Genomic DNA, 21,993 nt, shown 5'->3' with positions numbered 1-21,993 from the left:
CATGGGGGGGGGGGGGGGGGGGGGGGGGGGCTATGGGAACAACAATATAATTCTCATTATTATATATTCAAAATTATGTTACATAATTATTATGATTTTCATTTATCATTTCTTTTTTCCTGTTTTTTTAACCAATTTTCTTGTTTTGATCTTGACCAAAATCCATTTATTTACCACTTATTAATAGATTATAAACATTTATAACTGCCAAATTTTAACAATTTTCTTGTTGTTGTTTTTTTCACTGATTTCTTTCTATTTTTTTGGGAGGGGGGCATCATTTCTTATTTTGTTGCTCATTGCCTTCTTTCCATGTCTCAGTCAGATTGTAAAATCAGCAAATTAGCTCTATAGAGACAGAGCGCAATGTTCCGAGTGTAAGGATCCCACAATTTCTTCCCTGTTGAAGCCTCACGCTTTTAAAAACCCAGAGCTTAGCTTGTGTTTTGTTTGTTTTTTTCCAAGACGAGCAAGGTAAGGTGAAGGGACACTGAGGTAGACCGGCAATATTAAGCTTATCAATATACCGATGCCTCTCTGGTAGACATAGCGTGCTAAAATAATCCTTTGCCATCTTATTATTAGCTAATTATTAGCTAGCTATAGCTAATAATTTTAGCTAGCTAGGTAGCAATTCAGTCGTGGAGACTTGGAGGCGCGGCTGTGGAGGCAGAATGACAGCGAACGAGCGAAGAAGCCGAGGGGAAAGTGGGCCTCGTTTCCCTTTTGGGGGCGTGGCTTTCAGATTATGACATGTTGCGCTCAGTCTCTATAGTTAATTAGTTAATTTCTAAAAAGGCACCACTTTAAAAAGGGATCACAGGTTGTAACTAATAATCAAAATGCTTCATTGATCCATCATAAACCATTAATAACAATACATGATGCAAAGAATAGAGAATTATAAGATGTAAGAATAAGAGTATGAAATAGATATAGAAATAAAAATAGAATGTGCATCATGCTACAGTAGTTACATTTATTAATAGATTATAAACATTTATAACTGCTTTACTACCACAAAGAGAGGATAAATACAGGCACAGGGGATTTTTCAAACCTGGCAACTCCAAATGTGTTTACATTAATGTCTTAGTTACAATTCATTAACCCTTTTAATAAAGCTGATGCTCTCACCGCACTGGGTGGGACAGTGTGGTTGTGTGTGCCCTGATTTATGTCTGCAGGTGGCGCTCTCTCATTGTGCACGTGTCGTCAGTTAAGCATCTGTGTACACTCTGACCTTTGCGTCCTCCCTATTGTCTGCTCATTTTGACTTTTTTTATTTTGTATTTTTAATACTATGAAAATTAGAGTGTGGACCTCAGAGACGATCAAAAATCCCTTAAACAGATTCAAATTTTTGAACATGCTTGGCCTTGAGGGTTTAATTTAGAGGAAGAAGAAGACACTTCAGTTTCCTTGTACTAAAGAAAACTTTAGGATTTTCTTCTAGAATGACTAGGCAACCAGGCCTTTCACTGCGGCCAAGTCTTACAACAAATTAAGGCCTTTTCAAGCCCCTAATTTCCTCCACAGAAAACCCTGAGATTCCTTGAAAAGTCCTTTTAATTTGATGTCCAAGTCTAGTGTGTGATGTTGCATCCCTGAGCCAACAAATCAGTTCACCCTTTAAATTTTGAAGCCAGTTGTAACACCATTTTAAAAACCACCATATTCATTTTTCCACAAGAATGGGGGTTTTCTTTTTGGCGGGACTGGGTTTGACAGTTTACTGACAACACCAGATTAAAGTAAATCCAGTAAACGTCCAAACAGAGATGACGAGGATTAGAGGACAGAAAGAGGCGGAGGGCGGCAGGGAATGTACTGGCAAAGATGTGGGCAAGACAGGGAAACAAACCAGGAGACAAGAGAGGAAAAGAGAACAGGAAATGTTGAGATTTCCTCTGGATGTGAGGTGTGTGTACTCGCTTGTTGCCCTCTTCTCCCTACGAGTGTGTTAGAGAGAGTCAGAATGAGAAAGGAGCCGGCTTTGTGAAAACGCCTCGATACTTCAGGAAAACTTTTTTATTTAGTAGTTTGACAGATGCTGTGTGGCAAAGCATGAAAACAATCTTTGGATAATCCGTTTTTCACGTTGTTTTTGTGATGCTGGGACTTTCATCTCCCAAAAAACAAGGACTTAAGTTACTGACAATCTCTGGGATTTGATTTAACTTTGTTTATCTCAAGCAGTGGATATTTTTTAGGAGCGCAATCATTTTCTTTTTTCACACCTTTTCCTTTTTTTCCTCCATTTTCCACCGGTTGGTCTTTGGTTTGTTAGTTTTGTTGGTTATTATCATCATCAAAGCTCCCAGGGTCATGTAAGGAGCCGTTCCTCCGGCCCTGGATCCCTCTCATCACCTGTCGACAAGCCGAAGCAAATCCCTTCGTTAAGACGCACAGGTTTCAGCCATGTTACGGTGCGTTCTTCAGCGAGCCAACAACCTGAGACACTCTGACCCTCTGGCTAGTGTCACATTCAGAGGTAAGAAGATCATTAGAGATTCAGGGGATCGGTAACGAATTGATAGCCTGCGCAGTCAACGCATTGTTGCAGAAAGAAATTAAACGTAGGACTCACTACAGCTGCTTGAGAATGTCTTCAGGGGCAAATCAAGTATTTCAAGGTTCTTAAAGGAACAGTGTGTAAGATTTAGGGGGATTTAGTGGAACCTGGCAATGAGGACTGCAGATTGCAACCCGCTGTTAGAATTCCTTCAGTGTTCACTGTTCAGGTTTTTACCAGGAGGCAAATTATCCGTCTCTTCCTCTCCAAAATAAACGAACCAGGTGATTTAAACCACTGAAAACGCTGAATAACGCAGTTCCACATTAAAATCTGTGTTTTTCTGATGCTGTTCGGCATGTCAGACATTGGCCACTAACGTAGCACCTGCTTATCTGTTGTCAACTTTTTTCTCTAATAAGTTAAGATCTAGATGTTCAGGAGGTTTAAACCAGGAGCTGAATTTTCCGCAGACGTCTCTTTGTCTCCAGAACAAACGGACAAGTTGATTCAAACCAGTAAACACACTGAATTAAGCAGTTTCATGTTAAAAATCTGTGTTTTTCTGATGCTGTTTGGCATGTCAGACATGGGCCGCTAACCTAGCACCTAGCACCTGTCAATCTGTAGTCAGCTTTTCCCTGATACCTCAAGGTCTAGATGTTCAGGAGGTTTATACCAAGAGCAGAATTTTCCGCAGGGGTTTGTTCAGCTCCAGAACAAATGGACCAGGTCATTTAATCCAGTAAAAACACTGAATTGAGCGATTTCACGTTAAAAATCTGTGTTTTTCTGATGCTGTTTGGCATGTCAGACATGGGCCGCTAACCTAGCACCTGCTAATCTGTAGTCAACTTTTTTCTCTGATAAGTTACGATCTAGATGTTCAGGAGGTTTAAACCAAGAGCAGAATTTTCCGCAGAGGTGTCTTAGTCTTCAAAACAAATGGACCAGGTGATTTTAACCAGTAAAAACACTGAATTAAGCAGTTCCACCTTTAAAAACAATCAGTGTTGCTGCTTATCATGGAGTGGTTTCTGAGTATGGTGGCTGACGCAAAAATGCAAATGGCCCTATCCAGAGCCAGTGTCTGGTTTGTTTGTTCTGGGCTACCGTAGAAACATGGCGGTGCATTTCTGTGACTTATATAAAAACTTGTGTAGTACAGAGGATTACGTTGTATATATTGTGTCTGAAAAGAAAAGTGTGCTCAGCTAAGATCTGGTGTTTTATCTTCGACTGTTGAAACTGGATAGTATGTTAATCTAGAAGAAGAAAAGATCTCTCTGATGTGCCGTCCGAACGATATAGGAAATAAGTTCCACTTTCTGCTGTCCTTTTTATTACAAACTGTGCAATGTTTTGTTTGGTAAGATAAAAATGGATTTTGATGGTGTGACCATAGAAGATTGGATCTACCCAATTAGAAAGCCTGGGAGAAAAGAAAGACGGCTCTTTATCGAGATAATCTGTAAATATATCGGTAGTTTCTCGTGTGAGCAGTTCATTTGGGATGTTGTCTTTTTGTTTTGTTTATAAATTTGTTTGTGTTTCTTTTGTTTCATTTCATTTCCTTTTCCCCATGTTTTGTTTAGTTGTACATACAAGACCGGATGTTGGCTGTGGTATTACAGTGTCTTGTAATCCCATGTGGGACGGACAAGAAAAGGCATGACACTAAAATAAAAATTCATTGTCTGAAGAAATGTAAAGTATCAGTGCAGTGCCCTTATGTACTGCACATTTTTCTAATTCTCAGTATCGTATAAAATTATTTTTAGACAGATTTGCGGAAACAGTATCCAAGTTTTAAGGCATCTAGGTGGCAGTTTCCCGTTGCAACAGTTGACTGAATATATGAGGGCTGGCACTTCTCGGAGACAAGCTGTAAACTTCTGATTGAAGCACACCACAACCATGATACAGAAACGGAAATACCTCATTGACTGCTGGATCGTGCTTCAACGTCGCCATATTGGAGAGCGCAAGACTTGCTTATAAATAAATGCAAATAAACAGGGTAGCTAGATATAAAGGAGTATAACGTTTATATTTCTGAACCGTTTTCAATTAGTCATTTTTATATTTATGGGTTTATGATCTACGTACAGTATACAAAATAGTAATAATTGATATTCATACTGGCCGTGTCATTGAGCCAGTTTGCTTTCTCTATCAGGTGGCCTTTTGCGACGCAAAAGACATGAATTACGTGGTGCGAATGAAGCGAAAAGTGCAATTTCGTGCCATACACTAATTCGCATGAGTGGAAAACGCTGAATTTCAATGACCAGTTCGCACTGTGATCGCCAATCAACATTGCAATCCTCCAGGTATGATGCCGAGGACATACTGGTGGAATGGACCAGCAACCCACAAGTTGGGAAACACTGTGTAAGCCTACATGAACTGAATGACTTGCAGCATGGAAAAATGTTTAGCCTAGGCTCCTCATCTTACTATATAATGACGAAAGGAGGGGCGCTATAGCAACCGATTGAAATTGCAAACTTTGAATGGGCATATCTCATGCCCCGTATGTCGTAGAGACATGAAACTTTGCACAGAGATGCCTCTCCTCATGAGGAACAAATTTGCCTCAAGAACCCATAACTTCCGCTTATATAGATTTTCCGCCATTTTGAATTTTTTGAAAAACACTTCAAATTGATCTCGTCCTAGGAAGTTTGACCGATCTGCATGAAACTTGGTGAACATAATCTAGGGACCAATATCTAAAGTTCCCTCTTGGTAAAAGTTGGACAAACTGAGCTTCTATAAGGCAATGACTTTAACTATCTGCTTTTCAACGTGCTACCTCAACCACTAATGTACAGTTTTTGCCCACTAACTATCCCACGATTGGCAATGGTACTACTGTACTTTTTTCTGACTCCACAATCGCCTATTCTGACATAGTGACTGTGGGAACAGACAGAAATGTCGTGTTGTGTGAACCCAGCATAAAACACTCCTTTATTTAGCGCCCAGCAGTGATTAGCATAAATATCAACATTATAATTAACTAGAGACACCCCCTTTTTTTTCTTTTCTTTTTTTTTTTTTTACATAAACCCTTGAACATTATAGTGCTTTTTATCCAGAAAAAACACAGCTCCCCAGATCACTTACATATGTTTACAGGCAAGTCTTCTCTCTCTCCAATATGGCAGCTACGTTAACGTATCACTGCAACACAGTCAGTGCAGCGTCTACATATATGTGTCTGTAGCCACAACTCTATAGTTTTAAGATACATCTGTCCTTTATAACATTCAGCATTTGAGAAGGCCCATTATGTTGTTACATTTGTGTTTCACTTAGAAAAACCCAAGCTATGCTTACCAGCTAGTTAGCCTCCTTAAAAAGGCTTGAGCAGTTTAACAGGCGTGTCATTGCAGAAATAGAAGAATCTGGTTTAATGCGGCTGGGGATGCCAAATGACACAGGGTAAAGGTGACTTGGCTACCTGGACTGTTTTTCCATCAGTTTGTTGTTTGTACTTTCCATGAGTCAGTGTCTGCCTCCTCAATGAGGTGAGCTCTGCCGCTAACTTCCTGCCTTTGTCCCGACACTGTTTCCTGGTGCCATCACACACACATGCAGCGGAGCAAGACGTACTCAGGTCCTGAACTTAAGTAAAAGTAGAAATAACATGGTCTAAAAATACTTTATTACAAGTCCTAAATTCAAACATTTTACTCAAGTACAGGAATATTATCAAAAATAAAATTACTCATTGCTCAGAATGGCTCCTTTCAAAGTGTTATATCATTATAGAATATGATATTATTCTGTTTTTATCACTAAGAAATACAAAGCATGTATTCTTGAAGTTTGTTGACATGGAGTAGATTAGTAGTGTAGTACCCCATTATATCACATAAGCATATAATGTTTGTTTTTTTTAATGTAAAAAGTAACTTTGTCCTACGAAGGCAAAGTGCAGAAACTGCACAAACAATAAAACTGGGATATGTCCCATTAAGTTTATAGGCTGTCCAGCCAAATATGTTGGAGGTAGATTAGTTGTAATAAATTCATGTATTAAATATACATATTCATACCTGTCAAGTTTTGGATTTGAAAATAAGGGAAATTTTCCGGCACCCGCCGCAAGCCGTCCCACCACCCCAACCAAGCTCCAGTATCCCTTACATTTTAAGACAGGTGTACAGGAAATCTAATATAACCACTTGTCAACCACTTACTAACTACAGTTAGGTGATCAGAATCTGATAGACCTACCAATGTTGACACTGAAATGCTGTGAACATTCCTACGTTATAATACAGGGTTATTATGTTATTATAATACAGGAGATTTACGGGAAAATACTAATATGGGAGGACGGCGGGAAAGAGGGGTAAAATACGATAGTTTCCCAGCCAAAACGGGAGACTTGACAGCTATGCATATTTCCTATTCTTATTTTTTTATGTATATATTGTGCCATACATTGTAGCATAGTACGCATATTTTTTAAAATAATTTTTACATACTTTACATATTTAGCATATTGCAGTTTTTTAAAGACATTCTTAAATATTTTACATACCAGTCTTAGACACTGTAGTATAAAGCACATATTTTTACATTTTTACACTTTACATACTCAACGTAATGTAGATTTTTTTTTAACATTTTAAAATATTCTACATACCAATGTTAAACAATGTAATGTAATGTACATGTTTTTTATATTTTTACACTTTACATACTAAGTAATATACATACATACATAATGTATTTTTTAAACATTTTTAAATATCTTATGTACCAGCCTTAAACATTGTTGTATAATGCACATATTTATATTTCTTTACATACTCAACATACCTAGCATAATACAGAAATTTATTTTTAAAGATATTTTTAAATATTTGACATACCCATCTTAAACACTGTCATATAATGCACATATTTTTTATATTTCTGCATATGTGATATACTTAAGATTTTGCAGATTTTTTAAACTTTTTTCAATATTTTACATACCAGTTTTAAACACTGTAGTATAATGCACATATTTTTATATCTTTACATACTTTGATACTGAACTTGTTTTGGGGCCACTGATGTAAAATGACAGGAGACCAGGGGCCCGTTAAAAACCTCCTGAACAATGAACACCTAAGAAATTATTATCAGGAAAAGTTTCGGCTGGTTGCAATCGGCAATCCCCACCGCTAGATGCCACTAAATCCCACTTTATCCTTCACACAGTTCCTTTAACGCCCTTGTGGGGGTTTTCAGTTGGTAAAACCTGGCAAGCCTGCTGTTAGCAGAGCAGCAGTAGCAGTGGCAGTTGTAGCGGCTAACTCGGGTTAGCTATCTTTTCCACCACAGCTGGAACAGGACGAACATTTATTGGATTATGATGAGGTTGTCAGAGTGGATTTTACCTTCAGAGGAGTAGGTAGGCTAAAATTGTCTGTTTTAATTTGTTAGCTGTTAGCTAACTAGCTAATTGCGGGCTAACTGTTCATCATGCTGTCATTTACCCGTGACCCCCTTTAACTTTCAGAAAACATATTTCTGTAGCCGCCATATTTGTACCTCGAGATTATATTTCATGGTAATGGCTTGTCTGATAAAAAGAAGAATCTCTGTAAGTAAAGTGTTAAATAAAAGCAGGCTGCTTCATAAGTAGCTTTTGTCAAAGTACGTCATGTGACATACGTAGGCTAAAATAACTCGGCTTTGACTTTTGGTTGCCCATGTGACACAAACAAGCCATGTTTCCATCAGCCTGTTTAGATGTACATCTAGAAGTATTGCATCTGAAAATTATGATGGAAACGCCAAAATTCGAATTAAAATCCCCTGATTCGCACAAACTAAAATACGCTCACTTTAGCCGGGTTTTGGTTGATTGGAAAAAATGTTGATTAGCAAAACGGGGGATGGAAACAGTTATGTTCGAATTAAGTCTGACGTAGCGCACCTCTCTCCATGGTGATATCCACACTCCAGGTCGGGAAGGCGGTAATGCATTTAAAAGCTGGTTGCCAACCGCCAGAAAACGTAGAAGAAGAAGAATGCAAGACTTGTTTTGTTTCCGGTTCTGCGGAAAACTCGCGCAAGTTTGTAGTTTTCACCAAAGTCTGTACATTTAATGGAAACACACAGGATTCTTATTTCTTTTAATGCGCATTTCCCAATGATTCGAATCACTTTTGGATGGAAACATAGCTACAGTCTCCTGTGTTAAAGACCTGTGTTTGTTTGACCCATTGTCCCATGGATAAAGAGAACTGGATACAGTGTTTGAGGCAGAGTCCTGTTCATTTCTCACCACCTAACAATAATTGTGAATATGAATGGTAATAAGCTGCTGTATATATGTCCTATGGTGTCATGTTTTGGGAGGAGGACAGTCTTAAATGTGAATACTTTAGTGCAACTATCTCCAAATTTTAATTAGGTACAATACTTGAGTAAATGTACTTATAGTCCATAGTCTAATGGGACTCTCAAGTAGGACTGCCCCTGACTGAGAATTTTGCTAGTCGACCAATAGTCGTCATTTAGGGCCATTAGTCGACTAGTCACCCACATGTTTATGATATTAATGTAATGATTAAATGATATATTTTGGTGGTTTGAGTTGAAGGTGTGAGAAAGAATAGTATCAGTAACATTGTTAACACTGTGCTACATTACAGAGAAATACAAAACCGTACTAATGAACCTTCATTAATATAGGCCTATATTTTATCTACAAGTGCACGTCACACACTGAGCGAGCCGCCTGTTAATGACGCTGTGGGCTAATGGGCATGTAGCTACTTCCATGTTTCAGATGATACGTCATGTTTGTAGTCGACCAATGAAGATGAGTTTACATATCACCTTGGGTTCGTCCTTCACCTTCTCAAAATGATCCCACACTTTGGATTTCCTGCCCGACATGTTATTAACTAGCCTGTGGAATAACCGCAGGTACCAGCCCTGGAAATTAGAGGCTGTACACATGCTGCATCTTTAATTGCCTGGAAACGTGAGGTCATGCTCCGGGCACTAGTGTAGGCCTATCGTCTGTGGACAGATGTAAAACTCTGAGTAGTCCTGCGCTACTGTATTCATCAGATTGAATATTTACAGAAGAAGGGAAAGATATCTGTCTGCTGTGACTGGTTTCTAACATGACTCCTGTCTGACTGCTGAGCATGGTCACTTCCTGTGTCTGTCCTTTCAAATTAAATTCCAACATGGTCCAGTCATATAGGTTTGATTTATTCTGACAAGGAGCAGCTCCTCCAGAGTTTCACGTTTTTTTTTCCCCCCTGCGACTAAGCGAGCAATGAAATCTTGTCGACTAATGACCTTTCTGGTCCACTAAAGTTTCGTCAGCCCTCACCACTGCACACATGCTAGAACTTTTATACTTGTGAGGACCAGGAGGCACAAATTTAATTGACTTTAAACATGTAAATTGTATTTGAAATCAAACACCGCCTGCAGGGATTTAATGTTTAAGGTGGTCCAAAGATTACCATGAAATCTGGTTCATTTTTTATTGTTCCTGGCAGTATTGTTAGTCTAGTGGGAGGGTAATGAACTCTTAAGTGTTTCTGGGTAGCAACAACATAAGGAATTTGGAGCAGACAGAGAGTGAGAGAGCGAGAGTGAGTTTCCTCCCCTCCAGAAAACAGATACCATGTCCATTTATAGAAACTACACATGGTTATAAAAAAGAAAGGAAGCTTTGGGAGGAGAGAGGACAAAGGAGAAAGGCAGAGAGAGAAGGTGTGTGTTTGTGTTCCAACTGAAATTTTGCGTAAATAAGTTTGTAAAATAATAAAGATTTTACTCAAGTTTCTATCAAAAGTCAAATACAGATCCTACAGTTTCACTGGTAGTGAATCCTGGTTGAATTGAATACGCAGGTTGGGATTGACATTTGCTACTGTTGAGTAAAATTTAGAATTTTTACTTGTATTTGGTACCAAAGTACAAGGTTTTAGTACTTCTGTCATGGCTCCTGGTTCAAACCCGGGGTGGGGGATTTGAATCCTTCTATGTGGAGTTTGCATGTTCTCCCTGGGTTTTCTCCGGGTATGTATACTAAGTCCACAGCTGGTGACTCTAAATTGCCTGTAGGTATGAATGTGCCCTGCGATAGTCTGGCAACCTGTCCCGGGTGCACCTGCCTCTTGCTCAACGACAGCTGGCGTAGGCTCCAGCCCCCCCCCGGCGACACCCAACAGGATAAGCGGTTACGGAAAATGACTGAATGAAACTCCAGTTAACTTTAAAAGCACTTGTGTCTCATATTTTCAGCAGCAGATTCCTTCTTAGATGCAAAGCGCGATCTGGTTTTGCCTTATTGCAGTGGTTTATTTCAGGGAAGGGGCATCAGTAATATCGAGATCGTTTGACATTGATGAGCAGGGTGGTGCACACAATGGAAGAGATGTCATGATTGTTATATTCTTACCTCAGGTTTGTGGCCATGTGTCTGCAGGTGTAGGTCATGCAGCATGTGTGTATGTGATTAAATGTGAGAACATGTGCTTGTGTTTGTGTGCTGAGGGCAGGATTTCCGTCCAAAGTGTTGTTTTTGGAACAATAAGTGTTATTCTCTGTCAAAACCAGAAATAAAAACTGGCAACCCTGCTACTTCATCCCGGTCCTGTGCTAATTATAGCCTGAACACACATTCATACTCTGCAGTCTCTGATTAGTTCCTTACTAATGTGGTAAAAATAATGGTGAGCAGCCTGGCGCCAATGTGGACAAGCACGGCTTTCGTGGGCAGTGTTGCAGCTTCAGTTGATCATAATGGATGTGCTCTCCTGTGGGCATGTAGTGGCAGACGTGTCGTGCTATGACCGTGTCCCAGTATTTTGGCAGTTAGAATGAGTCGTTTATATCTACATAGGGAGCGGGTCTCATCGATGGAGATCACCATGTTGCACCACCATGCTTCTACAGTAGCCCAGAATGGACAAACTAAACACTTGCTCTAGATGGGGCCATTCTGCAATAAGCGCGTTGAAATAACACAAGTTGTTTTAACGTGAAACTGCTTTATTCAGTGTTTTTACTGGTTTAAATTACCAGGTTAATTTGTTTTGGAGAGAAAAAGACCTCTGTGGACAAATACGAACACTAGCCATGTTTCCATCAGCCTGTTTAGATGCGCATCTAGAAGTATCACATCGGAAAATTATGATGGAAACGCCAAAATTCGAATTAAAATCCCCTGATTCGCACAAACCAAAATACGCTAGTTTTTGCCGGGTTTTGGTTGATTCGAAAAAATGTTGATTCGCAAAACGGGGGATGGAAACAGTCATGTTCGAATTAAGTCTGACATAGCGCACCTCTCTCCATGGTGATATCGGGAAGGCGGTAATGCATCTACAAGCTGGCTGCCAACCGCCAGAAAACGTAGAAAAAGAAGAATGCGAGACTTGTTTTGTTCACGGTTCTGCGGAAAATTCGCGCGAGTTCGTAGTTTTCACCAAAGTCTGTACATTTAATGGAAACACACACGATTCGTATTTCTTTTAATGCGCATTTCCCAATGATTGGAATCACTTTTGGATGGAAACATAGCTAGTGAAGGAACTCTGGTCGAGAGAAGTTTCAGCTGATTACAATCTGCAATCCTCAAATATCCAGTCATGTTTGTAGAGACAAAAACATGTGGTTTAACGATAGTTTGAGACATATACAGCCGTGTTTGTAGTGACAAAAGTGTGTTTTTTAAATTGTGGTTTTGGACATTTACAGCCATGTATGTAGCAACAAAAGCAGGTGTTTTTTAACTAGCATTCAGGACATTTCCACCTTTGTTTGTAGTGACAAAAGCAAGTGTTTTAACTGGCGTTTTGGATATTACCAGCTGTGTTTGCAGCAACAAAAGCAGGTGTTTTTTAACTAGCATTATGGACATTTCCTCAAATGTTTATTCGGGTCATCTCTGGCCATGTTTTTGGTGGTGGCAACCCTACTGTGGTGGTAGCGTTTGGGATATTACCAGTCTTGTTTATAGCGACAAAACCAGATGTTTTTTATGAGAGTCTGGGACAAAGCAAGTGCTTTTAACAAGCATTAGGGACATTTCCAGCCATATTTCTAGCGGTTTTTTTTTTGTTTTTTTTTACTCAGCGTTTGGGATATTTCCAGCAACAAAAGCAGGTGTTTTTTAACTAGCATTCTGAATATTTACAACCATGTCTGTTTGGGTCATTTCTGGCCATGTTCGTGGTGACAAAAGCAGGTTTTTTTAAGAAGTGTTCCGAACATTTCCAGCTGTGTTTGTAGTGACGAAAGCAAATATTTTTTAACGAGCATCAGGGTCATTTTTAGACTTATTTGTAGTGACAAGAGCAAGTCTTTTTTTTTACAGAGCGTTTGGGATATCATCAGCCATATTCGCAGCAACAAAAGCAGGTATTTTTTAACTAGCACTCTGGACATTTCCAGCCGTGTTTGTAGCAGTAACAGCAGTTTTTTAACAAGACTTTGGGACAAAGCAAGTGTTCTTAACAAGCGTTGTCGTGTTTGTCGGGACAAAAGAGTGTTTTTTACAGAGCATTTGGGACATAACCAGCCATTTTTGCAGCAACAGAAGACGGTGTTTTTTTTTCTAACTAACATTCTGGATTGTTCCAACTATTTGTTTGGGACATTTCTGGCCAACATTTGTCCTGTCTATTGGGTTGTATAAAAAGCCAAGCACACAAACACACACACACACACACACACACACACACACACACACACACACAGTCCATGTCTAAACTTAGCTTCCCAGTACGTATTTCACAGCACTGTGGGTCACAGCTTGGTCTATTCTTGGCTCATGACAGAAACTGTGCCAAGCTGAACCAACCAGGAAGTTAATGCTGTGCCACTTCCTGTCTCTGAGATGGTGGCTCAGACACACACACACACACACACACACAATTATAATGTACCCTCTTGACCCCTCAGTGGAAGGGTGGAGGTGTTCCTTAACCCTCTTGACCCCTCAGTGGAAGGGTGGAGGTGTTCCTTAAGATATCTTCCAAGAACGGAGGTACACTTACGTAGGTATTTGTGTGCGTGTATTTGTGTAAGAACATACTTGTAAATTGGTGTGCGTCTGTGTGTGTTGTCACACTGGGTGATGGCTGTGGGGAAAACAGGAAAGCAAACAACCATGGGTGTGTGTATGGAGAGAAAGAATTTGTGTGTGTGTGCACATTGAGAATAAGCATGGCCATCAATTGTGTTTCCAAATGTGGTGTTTTAGACAAAGTTTTCATTAATCAACACACGTATGGATCAGCGGAAGCAGTGCATCATTTTTGTGTACCGCTCATGGCTCACTAGATTTAGTGTGTTTTTGTTTTTAAAGTAAATGTGAGTTAAACTGATTCTTTCACTTGTGCAATGACAAAACCGCAATCACCCTCGGGGATGGTAAAAACACCTGGGATTGGTGGCTCAGATGCCACTGAGAAGCACTGGGATGATTCAGTAAAAACACCCAGGGTCGGTGGCTAAGACGCCACAGAGAAATGACAGAAAGTGTTGGCAAAAACACCTGGGATCGATGGCTCAAACGCCACAGAGAAACACCAGGAAGGGTCGATTAAACCCTTGGAATGGCTGGCCCAGACACCACTGGGAAACAAACTAATGGGCCGTTGAAGAAATGGGCTTTTGGTCCAATGGGACATTTTTCGAACTAATGGGGCTTTGGAAATTTGGGCGGTTTTGGGCGCTAATGACTGTTTCGTAATTCAGATACTAACACGCTCAGTTCAGATGGTAAAAATACTCAACTTTATACCTACTACACACCAGCATGTTAGCGCCATGTGAGCATGTTGACGGTGGTAGAGTTGTTTATCTATTCCAGGCTTTATCCTGTGGTCATTCCCTGGAAATTAATGAGCAGCTTCTGACATCAGACAATAGTCTTTGTCTCTGTGTCCTTTCATCAGGAAAGAACATCTCAATCTCTGTGTGTCTGCTCCTGTTCCTCTTTGTTGACAAAAACCAAATGGAAATGATGATAGTTGTCCCTAGTGTGGTTATTTACATCGCATTCTTATTTGTGTGTGTGTGTGTGTGTGTGTGTGTGTGTGTGCGTGCGTGTGTGTGTGTGAGATAAGAGTTCTTAAGTAGCTAATGGTGAATCCTGATGGTTTATTACTCTGTCTTACGTCCCATTTTCTGTCAGAGTGCCCAACAGACAGGAAATCAGAGCTCAGAACTCCATGTCACAGGAAACCACGGAAAGATAACAGACCCATACACACACACACACACACACACACACACACACACAAAAACAGGTTAGCTCCCATATTAAGACACTTAGAGTGGGCGGAAGTTCACTGCATAGATCAGCCTCTCATTGGGCGGAACGAGCCACCCGCTGAAGTCCCGCCCTACCACCTCCGGTTGTGTAGCAGTTTTCAACACGTCCTTTACTAACTTTTGCGGTGTTTGATCTTGCGGGGATGTAGCCATTTTTCTGCCATGGTTCGCGTCCTGTAGGCGATATTTTTGTGGGCGTGTTACACCAAAAACTGTTTCCCCCGGCAATATTTTTGCAAGCGCACCGTTGCTGTGGCACCGCCCAGAACGATTGTGATTGGTTGAAAGAAATACAAGCAGCCGGGGCGTTTTTTTCTCCAATCTTAAAGTGAGAGTCGGCCCAACCAGACCTTTCTTTTCTTGAGAAAGGTCTGGTGAGCGAGACTAGCCTTAACTGTGCTAGAACATCTCATTGGCATCTTAGCTAACAATGACATGTTCGGACTTGCTTGCAAACTTGCCAAAAGAATATGCAGCAAATAAAATGAGGCATTAAGAGATAGTTACTGTAACTAACTTCCTGGCTCGTTAGCTGTCGAACAGTTTGCTGAGATTTAGTCAACTCAAAGTTTGACACTGGCTCAAGGCTAAACACTGTTTCTCCATTTTCTACAGGGTCTAAGAAGAAGACGAAGGTCATCAAGAACAACCCCAACCCTGTTTGGAACGAGGTACGCCCTTTGCACAACCTCACATTCATTATGTGGCTTCAGTGATCTCTGAGGGTTTCTGGCAGCACCTTAACTGTACTTGTCCAAATACCATGAAATGTCCTCATCTTGTCAGCTTAAACTGTTGAATGGAAATTCTGGGAGCTAAAAATCTTTCCACAAACAGGAAGTGATGGATTTACAGCAGAAAAGCACACCAGAGATGGCTGAGCTCACAAACAGTTAGGGGTGGGAATCTCCAGGCACCTCACGGTTCGATTGCGATAACGAGGGCAACGATTTCACGATAAAACAATTCGTAATGCATCACGCTGCGTCGTAATTTTTGATTTCTACATGATTTATTACTACTACTTGCTTCTTTTGAGTTTTAAAGCACAGACAGACGATGATATGAGCAAATTAAAGTGGCCTTTGTCCAGGTCCTTTTGCTTTCAACCTTGCAGCCAAAATACTTCCATATCCGAGCTTTTAAACCAGCCGGATAGTATGCATCTACAGTTGCTAATCCATTGTGGGATATTTATGCCATAGTGTCCAGAAATTATGCAATTCTCGTACTGTTGAATAATAAATGGTCCACAGCCTTTTCATTTTAATAAGATGACTGCATTAATTGAAGCAATTTACAGTCTCCTGCCTGTATGAGAATAACAAAATGACGGGGAGGTGGGGTGCTCTGCCATGTTGCCAGCTTCTCCTCTGCACATTATCTCTGCGAGTGGGGTGTGTGCAGGGTTTTTGAGGTGGAACAGACTGAGCATGGACTCATTTTCTTCATCTGGTTTAAGCTGTTCAATACTGCAGTGTGTGTTGGTCAGCCGGCCTCGTTTACTGTTGCTCGCTGCTCTCCTCCGTTAACGTTAATCTCTGGATGATGGTGTAGAAAGTATTTACAATAAACTTCACATTTGCCTCGCGAATTTGATTATTCAGACATTAAATTGCTTAAAACCACTATGTTTTGCAAAGATGAATTACAAGTTAACAGTTGGATGCAAAACCTCTTTGAGTTAGCAAAATCACAGCTGCCATGTGTGGCCTTAAGACCCTTTCTGATGGCTTTGTCTCAGTTTGTTACCTGGAAAACACGTTTTATTTGTCACAGTGTCTCCTCATAAGATCCCATTTTCATGCTTTTTTTAATCGTCTTCTAACGTTGTCTCTCTCTCAGGGATTTGAATGGGACCTGAAGGGGATCCCTCTGGACTCTGGAGCAGAGCTGCACTGTGTCGTCAAAGACCATGAGAAGATGGGGCGAAACAGGTACTGACTGCTGTGTGTGTGTGTGTGTGTGTGTGTGTGTGTGTGTGTGTGTGTGTGTGTGTGTGTGTGTGTGTGTGTGTGTGTGTGTAAATGTGTGCATCTGGCAAATCCCTCTCATAGCTGAGTGCAGGAATTTAGATAAGAACTGTATGATCGTGTGACTGTGATATGATGGTCAGATCGGACCAGGGCACAGACAGGGGTGTGGCTCACGGTCCAGACTTGTTTGTTTTATGAAAACACCCCATCAGATGGTTATTTTTAGAGCGTTCCGCTTCATCAAGATGTAAAGCATGTTGGAGTTCCTTCAGGGGGTAGGGGGCAGGCATGAAAGAATCAGGTCATCCTCTCATTGTGGTCATCGAGTATTTATTCACTCATATTTCCACCCATTCACCAGATGTTGTGTTGATTAATTTAGTGACCATTCATCCACTTCTCAGGGGACATTTGGACCACAGTGTGACCTCTTCGGTTTGGCTTGCTGTGCTAAAAGTTCAATTTTACTGCATGTTTGCAGCTCAAACATGAATTTAAGATTAAGAAAAATTGTACATATTGGTGCCATCTTGGTATTAACAGCCTCTTATGTCTCTATCAAAAATTCTTATGCACCCCATACAGAAATGTATGACATATATACCCGTATACCAAGAGGGTCCATGTCATTGGTTCGACAGCCCATTGGTTCGACATCCCATTAGTCCGACTGTCCGCGGTGCTGAACGGCTCGCGGCGGGCGCATGGTGCGCCGCGACTGGCTTGAGGCGGAGCAGGCTCACGGCTTACGTGTTTGTCACTTTCTTTTTCATTTTAACCCACACCATGATCTTTTCCTGACCCTAACCAAGTGGTTTTTGTGCCTAAACCTAACTAAACCTTAACCACAGGGCATCATGATGATTTCGGAACGGACTTCGGAACAATGAGTTTAATATGGTCGGAACAATGGGATGTCGAACCAATGGGCTGTCGAACCAATGGGCAGTTCCCTACCAAGAGTGATGTTGCCATATTTGTCATCAATACGGCGATATATTATTATCGCATACCTACTTCCTCTTGACATATGAAGATTTAGGTTTATAACATAAACGAAGTAAGATTTTTAAAAAAATTGTATGTTTACTTACATTAAAAATATCTATATGATGAGTTTTTAGGGACAACAGCAACATTTAACAAAGGTAACGTTACATAATTTGGCTCCATTACAACTCACAAGGTTCACTGACAAAACAACTTTCTTATACTAAACACGTTTTCCAAACAAATACAACATGCTTACGTTATTAGCACAAGCCTACGGCATTTTACATTGTATAAATTAGCCTAGCAGCTAGCAGACTTTCCCTCTTCTCATATAAAACCAGGGACAACAGCAACATTTAACAAAGGTAATGTTACATAATTTGGCTCCATTACAGCTCACAAGGTTCACTGACAAAACAACTGTCTTATACTAAACACGTTTTCCAAACAAATACAACATGCTTACGTTATTAGCACAAGCCTACGGCATTTTACATTGTATAAATTAGCCTAGCGACTAGCAGAGATTTCCTCTGCTCATATGAAGCCAGGATAAATCACACACAAGACTTAAAATGCTATTTAGTGGAGGCTTTACTGTCTTCATAATTTATTGTTTCTTATCTGTGAAATTAAAGTAAATAAAAGCTTTGTTTCCACTGAGGGAAATGGTTTCAGCTTACAAAGCAGACAGGAGGTTTGTGTCGCTGTGACGTGTAATTACATGTCTGGGGAAGTGCATGTCAGGCTTTAGGTATGACGTCGATTCGTGTGGAAGTATAAGTCTCGCTTTTGGCTATCAGCTAAATGCAGTGTAATGTAATCCACAGTATAAATCATATATAAATATACATGCATAAGTATATATACCCAGCAAAGCTTTAAATTTACCGGTCCATCTACGTCCCAACTCTCACCTATGGTCATGAGCTCTGGGTAGTGACCGAAAGAATGAGATTGCGGATACAAGTGGCCGAAATGAGTTTCCTCAGTGGGGTGTCTGGGCTCAGCTTTAAGGCCCTGACACACCAAGTCGACGGTCGGCCGTCCACCAAAGTGGGGCCGTTGGTGAGCGTCTGTCGCCCTAGTTTTTGCAGTGTGTCCCGCACCATCGGCACTTTGGCATTGGCGGCTTTTCGGACAATTGAGCATGTTGAATCGGCAGCGGGGCTAGTCGGTGAGAGAGATCACTCTGATTGGCTGTTCAGGTTTTATTTCCTTGCCCCTGTAGCGAGTGAATCTGCCTGTAGTGAAACCGGGGCTAACAGATGCTTCCTCCTCAGGCTCCACTTCACTCAGCTGCCCGACAGATCTGCTGCTTCTTCCCACTTTAACCTGAATAACAAACCTGGGCTAGCTGGGAGCGGCTAGCGGAGTGTTAGCCGCAGCATGACCGGAGGGAAGCACAGCCAGTTAGCCTCTGCTAGTCTCTGAGCTAGCCCCGGCTCTCCGTTTGGATCCAATTGGAGCACCAAGCCCTGATTTGTTATTCAGGTTAAAGTGGGAAGAAGCAGCGGGCTTATCAGGCAGCTGAGTGAAGTGGAGCCTGCGGAGGAAACACCGGATGTAATAGTCCTTGGAGGTGCTGCGGTGCTTGGCTGCACAGATAGGAAACCCCTCAGCTGACAGGACTCCGCTACTTTGTTTATCTCATGCATTCCTCGGACTGCTGGTTTCCCTTTTTGCGTCATGCAGGCGCAGAACGTACGTGCTACTTGGCCATCGGCTGTAGTCTGTGTAGTGTGTTCAAATGCAACTGACACAGGGTGACGTGAGGCGACGTAGACGACGCAACAGTTGGCTTTCGTCGCCCCTTTGATGTCGGTTTGGTGTGTCCGCATCTTATGGGGTGAGGAGCTCAGACATCCAGAGGGAGCTCGGAGTAGAGCTGCTACTCCATCATGTTGAAAGGAGTCAGTTAACGTGGTTCGGGTATCTGATCAGGATGCCTCCTGGGCGCCTCCTGTTGGAGGTGTTCTAGGCAACTGGTAGCAGACCCAGAACACGCTGGAGGGATTACATATCTCATCTGGCCTTGGAACATCTTGGGGTCCCCAGGAGGAGCTGGAAAGCATTGTTGGGAAGAGGAACGTCTGGAGTACTCTGCTTGGCCTGCTGCCCCTGCAACCTCGTCCCAGATAAGCGGCTGAAAATGGATGGATGTATATATGCTATGCATGTTCTAATACAACTTTCCTAATGCGTATGTTGCTCATTTGACCCAATAATTGTTATAGAGAAATAGGATTTTCTACGTCCATATGTCCAGACCCCAACATTAATAGTACTACTTAAATGTTGCTACATGGATACATTTTACTTAAGACAGAGTACTCAGGGTACTCACGTACTAAATACAATACTTTTAAAGACATTTTAAGTGTGTTTAAGTGTGCATGTATGTGTGTTTAGGTTTCTTGGGGAAACCCGGCTTGCTCTCAGAGACGTGCTCAACTCTCCCAACTTGGCCGCCACCTTCACCATCTCCCTGCTGGACACCAAAAGAAACAACACAGGGGTGAGCACATGCACACACGCACACACACACACTCAACACAGACAGATTAACTTATAGTCTCATTGTATCATGAAGGAATGACAAATCGTAAATCATTCGGAGTTTCCTGTCTGGATCTTAAAATAGAGGAAGACTTTCCTGAGTCAGAGCAGAATAACAACCAAACCCTTCTGCCTCTTTCTTTTTATCTTGGCTCTGATTAATATTGGAGATAGTTCTACTTCTGTTGCAAAATAATTCATGCAGTCTCACTTGGAACTGTTTGGGGATTATCCAACCTGTTTCCACTGCAGTTTGTTTACCTTATTTTCGTATTTTGAGAAGAATAGAGATTCTTAATGAGTTGCCATGCAGATGTGAGTGATTCTGCATTGATCTAAATGCTTGTTAATAACGAGATGTTGACAGAATGAAAGAGGCAGAACTCAACCACGAGAACAGTGAAGCACCCGGACAGCCTACAATGTGGTATTGTTAGAATTAACGTGTAATTCATCTTGACAAAAGGCAGCAGTTATGAGATTGTTTTAATTTAATGTCTAAATAATTACAGTTGAGAGAATACTGTAAAGTATATTGTGTTTACTTTCTTCTGTTGTCACCCAGAGACAAACGTTAATGGAGCAGAGCAATGATCAGAAGTGACATAAGCAATGTGCCTAGTCCACTCAGCGCATTGGCTTTTCCTGGAGGCTGCTATCAACTGCTGGAGACATAACGTCATCAAAACAGCAGTGCACTTTGCCTCCCCCTTATTTTCCTATTCTGGTACAGGCAGTACACATAAGCTGCTTTCAAATGAATTAATTAATAGAGCTAACTTTAAAATACAAAGGCTGCAGATATTTACTATTCAGTACCATGTAGGAATTTCATACTATATTTAGTGAAATATTATAGTAATAGTACAGTATTAAAAGCTCGGGTTTGGAGGCATTTTGGTCATAATGTTGAAGAGAAAAGGGACCTGTACAAGAGCTGCACTGTAAGCAAGTAAACTCACTTGTTAATCTGATTATGGATCACTACAAATACAGTATGCTGTGTTTTAAAAGTAGCAAGTGGTCACACAGTAAGTAAGATAAATCATGTATAGAAATAAAAATTGGGATGCACCAATAATCGAATTATCATTGAATCATTGCCCTCTGAATCGTAATCGAATAGAAACATGAGATGCCTGGAGATTCCCACCCCCAGCTCAGATTGTCACAAGAAAAAAACCCACTTGATTCTAGAAAAGTACTTGTTGGAGGCAGGTTAATTAATGCTGCTGCAATTCAAGAGAATTAAATTCAGGACTCAGGGCTGGAGCCTATCCCAGCTGACACTGGGCAAGAGGCGGGTCACACCCTGGACAGGTCGCCAGACTATCACAGGGCTTACACATAAGATTTTCTGCGAATGTTGGGCCCACTGGCGGTGGATAAACAGGAAACAGCTGATAGCAGGAATTAGCGAGCAGCTAGTAGCAAGAGGGAAACACAAACCTGACAGACACTGTAAAGATGAGCAACTGGGGAGACAAGGAATTGTGCGCCCTCCTTGCCCTCGCAAACGAAGAGGCCATTAACCGTCAGATGACGGGGACGGTGAAGAACAGGCCGACTTATGAGAGAATCACCAAAGGACTGACCAGCCGCGGCTTCCCTCCCACGTTACTG

At 41.2% G+C, this 21,993-nt stretch overlaps 1 protein-coding gene across 4 annotated transcripts in view; it reads left to right on the top strand.

Annotated features, from left to right (window-relative positions):
• The window catches only part of dysf (dysferlin, limb girdle muscular dystrophy 2B (autosomal recessive)), a 155,194-nt gene that overhangs the window by 7,550 nt on the left and 125,651 nt on the right, over window positions 1–21,993 (top strand). For 3 of the 4 annotated variants that reach the window (XM_050067920.1, XM_050067919.1, XM_050067918.1), the window contains exons 2-4: window positions 15,458–15,513; window positions 16,688–16,779; window positions 20,224–20,329. In XM_050067920.1, coding sequence (XP_049923877.1) covers window positions 15,458–15,513; window positions 16,688–16,779; window positions 20,224–20,329 — 254 coding nt within the window. Of the gene's footprint in view, window positions 1–1,982; window positions 2,495–15,457; window positions 15,514–16,687; window positions 16,780–20,223; window positions 20,330–21,993 lie in introns of those variants that run through there. The other variant, XM_050067921.1, reaches the window with a different exon arrangement.

Source organism: Epinephelus moara, chromosome 17, assembly GCF_006386435.1.
Source record: "Epinephelus moara isolate mb chromosome 17, YSFRI_EMoa_1.0, whole genome shotgun sequence".
Classification (NCBI taxonomy): Eukaryota; Metazoa; Chordata; class Actinopteri; order Perciformes; family Serranidae; genus Epinephelus; species Epinephelus moara.
Note: the sequence above shows the minus strand (reverse complement) of the source record. Positions and strands in the feature narration are given on the sequence as shown.